The following is a 7828-nucleotide window of genomic DNA, read 5'->3' as shown; positions in this document are numbered from 1 at the left end:
ATAAAATGACGTCATGCATATATTACCTATCCGCCATCTTGGATCATCAATCTTGAATTTTCAAAAAAAAGTTTTTTTTCCAGGATAAAGCCTAGAATACATTGTAAACAGACTAGAGACGTTCATATGAACCTATTATGTAAAAAGAAATGGGAGTAGTGATGAAAGTTCAAAGAAAATAAGCTGTATTAACCTGATCTAATGATATGGTCCGCCATCTTGGATTGTGGCCAATGACGTAATCAAATTAGCATAAAATTTACATATAATTCTATGAGATGTTATTAATATTAGAAACCATGTGTAACTTGACATAAAACCCATAAAATTCTGTTGTTGAAACGGGAATTATTAAATTTAGCAAAGAATGCCTGTCAGAAACCCGCTGCCATGGCAACAGAAAAATCATAATCTTATCCCACTAATACAGAATTGTTGCCAACAATATTTTAGGACAAGTCACCAAGTTTGGCGGTTCTAGCACTAGCCGTTCAGACGCTATGTGACATCAAATTTGGCGCGGGCACTTTTAGCCCCCCCCCCGGTCTAGATAGGGTTAAAATGTGTATATGGATGATTTGAGTGTTAGCCTGAACAATGCCAAGGTGGGCTGCTATGTAGGTGGGTCCATTACCAATCACCTCTTTTATGCTGATGACATATGTCTGATTTGCCCTAGCATTCAATCTCTACAGAGATTGGTAGGGAATTGTGAAGTGGTTGGCCATGGTAGTGACATATTTTTTAATACTAATAAGACTTTCTGTATGTTAACGTTTGCCACTTCAGCTTCCATTGTCATTGCCGTCTATATGGTACCAACCTAAATATGTAAACTTCTTTGTCTACTTGGGTATACATTTAGATACCACATTGAGCGACGATGATTGTGTACTTGCTCTGCTGAAGAGTCTTTATAGCCGTGCAAACAGTATCAATCGCAAATTTTTCTGCTGCTCTCCGTCCGTTAAGAGACACCTGTTTATGACGTATTGCACCCAGTTATATGGCGCCCAGTTATGGAGCTCTGTTAGCTTAGGTGTTCTTAAAATAATTGCTTTAGAATTATTATAAATTCACTTCGCGATGTAGTGCTAGTGGAATGTTTGTGAATCACTATACTGACACATTTGAAACTAGGCGGAGGAGGATTTGTTACTCTTTCTCAAAACGATTACATTACTTTCATAACGCAATCATTAATCACTTAGTAATATCTGATGCCTTTTACAGAAACTCTTTTTCCTAACGACTTACAATTCATTATGCATCAAGGTTTTTTTTCTGTATTATTTGTATGTCTCTAGAGTTTCGTATTTTTTTAATGATGTATTTTTTAAAAGTTTTTTTTATCTGAAATAAAGAAGGAATGAATGAATGAATATTTCTTTATGTCTATATTTTGTTTTGATAAAGGGTTAATGCCCCGCCTAGTCCTCGGTGTATACGGTTGGTCTGATGCTTTGCCTTCAGATGATATTCTTGTGATGATGATATATGACTCTTATACGATGTTAAATCTTATTTTTTTAATCTCTTATCACATTTCCTAAAATTTTAATTTAGTATCATATTGCCATCAGGTTTCTCACAGTAACCAATCTGCTATCTTGTAGTAACTATAGACTCCAAAAATGGGCATAAGGCTAAAAGTACGCTAGTAGTTCTGCTTCAGAATATTACGTGTCATGTCTTTTACACTATCTAACCCCAAACTTCCGGGTTAGGTATCTTTTGAAATATTTACATGGTTTGGCATAACGACGTCGATATTTGCTTGCCCCCTTTTTTTCCAGTATTTTAACAAGTTTGCTTAAGTTTCTCCCCTTTTTGTGATCCAATTTAATTTTTCGCCTCATAAATGTGAAAAATGACAGGAAATTAACAAGGCACAATATCTAACAGTTTGGGCCATGGATTGTTCAGCCTAGAGCTGATTAGGACATTTCGGCCCTGGACCAAAGACTTTCCGAAAGGAACAAGAACACTCCACCAGAGCCGCGGTATGTACAGTGTTATATGCCATACTATAGACTTGGAAACAATTCACCATAAAATATACCTTTAACCCTATCTAGACCGGGCTTTTTTGGGCTTGGTGGGACGGGGGGTCTCATTTGCCCCCCCCCTCAGAACTCGAGAACGGTATGTTGTATGACCACCAAATTTTAGAGGATGGTGTACTAATAAAAATGTATCATATCTGCAATTGTTATGTGGTTATGACGTAATATGACGTCATAAATGTGATTTTATTGCCCTAAACCGTCTAGATAGGTTATTCCCTGAAAACTAAATGGTATACAACGTAACTTTACCAAAAGTATTTATGACAGAATATTAGGGTGTACAAAGTCTTATGTTGCCCATAGCAGAGGTCAGAGGTCATGAAATGGAAGATGGTGGTCTTTTTCTTGGCTGGGGAGTAAGCCCTCCTTTTTTATATTATTCAGCAAGCGATTGAAGACAACTTTCCTTTTTCTTATGTCCTAAGTTATTTGGTTTGTTCTGAACAAGAGTTTAGTATCAAATTTTAGTAGAGACAATCATTTTTAGTAACGTTTTTGTATCTCGCGTGGGGCCACCGCCATAGTGGGGAGGGCACACCGAGTTACGTAGGAGGCATCACCAGGCATACTCGGAAGTCTCAGGTCGTATACATGTTGCTAGTTATCTACGAGTGTAATATATTGACTGTGTAACCACCTTATTGTTGTCAGGAGTCATTTTTGTATAGTTTATAACGTATTTGTACAACGATTCATAGGATTAATTGTATTTAGACTTCCCTTGTGTCCATGTGTAAAATGACACTTTTGGGCTTAGCTAGAGACCACATGCTACTCTTAGCAACTATCATAGTAGCCCTTCTGCCAAATGTTAGTCTTGCACAACCAACCCAGCGGACCCCGGATCGTCTGACTTCATGGCAGTTAGCGGCGGACCAACCAGCGTCCCTGGGGATGTGTGGGGCTTATGCGGTGAACAGTATCCAGCTGTCAACGAAGCCCAACTCTGAGTCAAGGAGATCTGCAACCAGAGGTACCACGGGCTCTTCATATGCACTACTAGCTACAATTACTTTGTTACTGGCTGGTGACATCCAGACTAATCCTGGTCCCAATATAAGCCTACCAAGTAAAGGATTACACATTGCACATGTCAACATAAACAGTCTACGGTACAAAGTGCAAGAGATTTACAACTTGTTACGAACGAATAACTTGCATGTTATTGCCATATCTGAAACACATTTAGACAATACTATTTATGACGGTGCCATAGATGTTGGTAACTATTCCATATTAAGGTATGACCGTAATAGCAAAGGTGGAGGTGTTGCATTGTACATAAATAACAACATCCCCCACAGAAGAAGACTTGATCTTGAAACCAATGACTTAGAAATTGTGTGGGCTGAAGTTCACCTTCCTTATGTCAAACCCATCCTGGTTGGATGCCTGTATAGAGCACCCAGTGCTAAGATTGAATACCTCAACAAAATAACACTTTCACTAGACAAAGCAACCGAAAATGATCAGGAAGTTATTATATTAGGTGACTTCAACATCGACTGGCTAAGTAGTACCTGCCCTCTCAAAGAAAGACTAGAATCAGAGTTGTTATCCTTGAACCTAACACAGATGATGGCAGATGCAACCAGGATTGGTAAAACAGCCAATGGTCATGTAACGTCTTCTTGTATTGACTTGATTTTCACAAACAGACCAGACAAATTCACCCAATCACACTCTGTTCCAGTAGGGTTTACTGATCACAACCTAGTACACATAACACGCAAATCCAAACTACCAAAAATACAGGCCTCAATCAAACTAAAACGCTCATACAAGAGGTTTGATCAAGATGTTTTCCTCCAAGATATTGCACAATCTCCCTGGGACTTGGTACTAAATAGCTATAATGTGGAAGATGCTCTCAACATATTTATGACCCTCTTCACAAGCGTAACCAACCGTCATGCCCCGGTCCGTAATACCACCTTTAGGTCATCGCCAGCCCAGTGGGTAGACGAGGACCTACGACTTCTTATGGATTTGCGGGACCAGGCTAAATTTGAAGCACACACTTCTGGCTTGCCCTCAGATTATGAGAGGTACAAACGCCTAAGGAATGACACTGTAAGAGAAAACAGGAAGAAAAAGAAGGCCTTTTATAAAGAACAGTTAGAGTCACATAGTAGAGACAGTAACACCAAACAGCTTTGGAATGTAATAAATGGCATGTTGGGTAGGAAGACAGGTAAAACACCAAACTTCATAGAATCTGATGGCCGGATATGGACTAAACCAAGCGACATTGCAAAGTATTTCAATGATTATTTCACTAACAAGGTCAATGGTCTAACACAAGATGGACATCCAAACATAGAGGAAGCTATTAAACCTGTTAAGGATATAATGTCATCAAGGGATTGCACCTTTCTCCTTTCAACAGGTCACAGAGAGACAGTTATGTGAAATACTCAAAGCACTGCCACAGACCAAAACAACAGGATATGATAACATAGACAACACACTACTCAGTCTCTGTGCAGATCACATAGCCAGACCTCTTTGCCACATAGTCAACTGTTCCTAAAGACAAGGACTGTTTCCCTCACAATGGAAAAAGGCCAAAGTCATTCCTCTGATAAAGAATAAGTCTGCTGCACTGAATGGACCCAACAGTAGACCCATAAGCCTGCTCCCAGCCATAAGCAAAGTAGTTGAGAGGATAGTTCAAAAACAAATTCAAGATTACCTTCTCTTCAATAACATCATATCTGATTGCCAACATGCTTACAAGAAACACCACTCTACATCTAGTGCCTTGATAGAAATGACCGACAATTGGCTAGCAGAAGTTGATAAAGGTAACATGGTAGCTGCGGTCCTACTCGACTTTAGCGCAGCATTCGATATTGTCGATCACGACATTTTACTGGCCAAGCTAGAAGGCTACGGTTTTAACACTCTTGCTGTCAGCTGGATTAGTAGCTATCTGAGGGATAGGGAACAAGCGGTGTTCATTAATGGGGACTTCTCAACTTACAACAAAACCAAGTGTGGAGTTCCCCAGGGCAGCTGCTTGGGACCCTTGCTATTTTGCCTTTACACAAACGACCTGGCCACCATAACTGAGAAGGCTAACTTAGTCATGTATGCAGATGACACCACACCATTTGTCGCCGCCCCTAGTGTAGCAGAAATCAAAAAAGTCCTACAACCTGAACTCACACGTATTTGGAGATGGGTAGAAACCAACAGACTGGTCCTTAATGTGGGGAAAACTAAATCTATCCTCATCGGAAGCCACCATAAACTGAAACAAAAACCTGAATTAAACCTCAGCGTGGCAGGCAAACATATCACTCAGGTGTGTCATGCAGACCTACTGGGGTTTACCGTTGACCAGCACCTGTCCTGGGGCCAGCATGTTAGGAAGGTTAAAGAATAAAAATGGCAAGCACTATAGCATCAACAAGGAAATATAAAGACTACTTCCCAGTGATCTATTAAAACTGTCATCCAATCCCTTGTTCTATCCCACCTAGATTACTGTTCTACAATACTCTCCTCCACAACACAGACACAGCTAGACAAACTACAGAGTATGCAAAACCGAGCAGCTAGGCTTGCAGCGAACTCAACACAACTCACTAGTTCTGACGTTCTACACTCTAGGCTCAAGTGGCAATCTGTCAAGGAAAGAATGTACACCACCACCTTAAGTGCCTTCCACAAACTTGTCAAAGTCAAACAACCAAAGAGCACATATGACAGAGTTAGTACCACTCATATCTCACACCAACACAACACCAGATTGTCACACAGAGGAGGCTACACACTACCCAAACCCAGAACCAAAGCCCTGACTAGATCATTTCTTTACAGATGCACTAAAGCGTATAACACACTACCTAGTAACTTAATCACAACCAACTGTGCTGTATTCAAAACAAGAATAAGAGATTGGGCTATGACTCAAAGCAAATCCTCACCATTGAGCCTATGGTGGTAACAAGCATAAGCTAAGCCTGATCTCTTATTGTATAGAATGTTTTATTTGTATTTTGTATATTATTTTGTCTCTGCTGCTACCTTTCAGTTATTTAAATGGCTGATCAATTTGTTATATTTATCTTTTCTTTGGAATCATGATCAGTTAGACATTATGTTCTATTCAGTTATTTAAGTTATTTATACCCTTGTTAATTTTGTTGGCACCTTTGTTGATTACATACAACTCTGAATTATGTTCAGATTATTCTGTGCTTTTTTTTAGGTCGACCTCTGACCTCTCCTATTGATTTGAATTTACTCTATTGATTTGAAGTTACTTTATTATTTGTAATCATCATTATGTACAAAGTTTTGTTATCTATGTTTTATTTTATTGACCCCAGGAAGAATAGTGATTTTAAGCACTAATGGGGATCGGAATAAACAAACAAACAAACAAACAAACACCGGTGACGTCATAAGATGACGTCAAGCATATTTAAGCTATCCGCCATTTTGAATAATCAATCGTGAATTTTCAAAAATAGTTTTTTGCTTATATAGGCTATGTCTTAAACATTAAGTATGGTTATATATGACATTGTCATCGTTAGTAGCCTATTCGGGGAAAATGCCCTTTCCAAAAAAAGAGGTCCGACGCCATTCCCTGCAGTGTTATCTGCTGCAAAACTTCCAAAACAGGAATATAACCTAAAGAGTATCATATGTGCTTGCAATGCAAATGAGGTAGAATACACCTTTGATTAAATATTTTTTACCTGTTTCTTTTTTTCACGAGGTGGCGGGACGGCTAAAAATTTGTACGGGAATGAGTAGAAGTACTCGTACACGGGTAAGTCGAGTCAAATGTTTCGAAATATCCGTAAATAATTTCATCAGGTTGGTAAACGACTGAATAGCAAAGTTCTTTCTATCACAACCATTTATTTTTCAAGCCAGCGTTTCGATAACCTTCTGTCATCTTCATCAGGGCAATACTGACTGGTTTACTGTGCACTGCGTCAAGGCGTCGTGCAAACAGAGGAGAACAGGCTGTGGAAAAATGTGCAATGATACTGCATAGTAATTAATGTTAATCCAATTTCTGAAAGGAAACTGTCTGAAACTACATACAAAGTTACGGCTCTAACACCTAAAGTGGAGCATATTGGGGCCGGAAACGTCCGCATATTTGGAATTCCCGGATGTGTGTACGGGAGTTTCCAGCCCGGAAACTCGGGACTTCGTGCCGTCTAATAAATTATGATAATAACATATAACGTTTGTATGTAAAATCTTTTAGTACAAATGTTTCCCTAGTATGATAGTTAGCATCTTACTCTACCTTGTAACATTTCGCATCTTTGACCATGTAGAGCAGTATTTTAACAGTTTGATTAACCTATGCAACTAAAACTAACCAGGTCTAGATCTAAAGCAAGAATAATTACTCATAATAAAGGGGGTGTGAATAATGTTTTATTAAGGCATAAAGATAATTATGTAGAAAATGTTAATTTTATTTACTCACCAGGAAATCCGCGGATTTCATAGTAATATCCTGGGTCTGGTTTCTGAATAATGCACCTGTGTGTCTTATTCCCGAGAGCTAGGTAAGTTGTTGGACTTAACCGATCCTGGATTCCCACACCTACCTGCAGTAATAAGATCAAGCATCTTAGGTCTTTCAAATAATAGATGTGATAATCGTAAATTGATAAAGCGAATATTAGGCATGTTAAACACCGTATTGATTCGTATAACAGGAACACCTGCAGTGTATTAACCCTACCTAGACCGGGCTTTTTTTGACATGGGGGACC

The 7828-nt window shown here is 39.0% G+C and overlaps 1 protein-coding gene across 8 annotated transcripts in view; it reads right to left on the bottom strand.

Moving 5' to 3' along the window:
- LOC109472103 (beta-1,4 N-acetylgalactosaminyltransferase 1-like) overlaps positions 1-7828 on the bottom strand; it is an 84062-nt gene that overhangs the window by 29911 nt on the left and 46323 nt on the right. For 7 of the 8 annotated variants that reach the window (XM_019771676.1, XM_019771675.1, XM_019771680.1 and 4 more), the window contains one exon: positions 7537-7660. In XM_019771676.1, coding sequence (XP_019627235.1) covers positions 7537-7660 — 124 coding nt within the window. The remainder of the gene's footprint in view (positions 1-7536; positions 7661-7828) is intronic. The other variant, XR_002140341.1, reaches the window with a different exon arrangement.

This window comes from Branchiostoma belcheri, unplaced genomic scaffold, assembly GCF_001625305.1.
Source record: "Branchiostoma belcheri isolate BF01 breed outbred unplaced genomic scaffold, Haploidv18h27 scaffold267, whole genome shotgun sequence".
NCBI lineage: Eukaryota > Metazoa > Chordata > Leptocardii > Amphioxiformes > Branchiostomatidae > Branchiostoma > Branchiostoma belcheri.
Note: the sequence above shows the minus strand (reverse complement) of the source record. Positions and strands in the feature narration are given on the sequence as shown.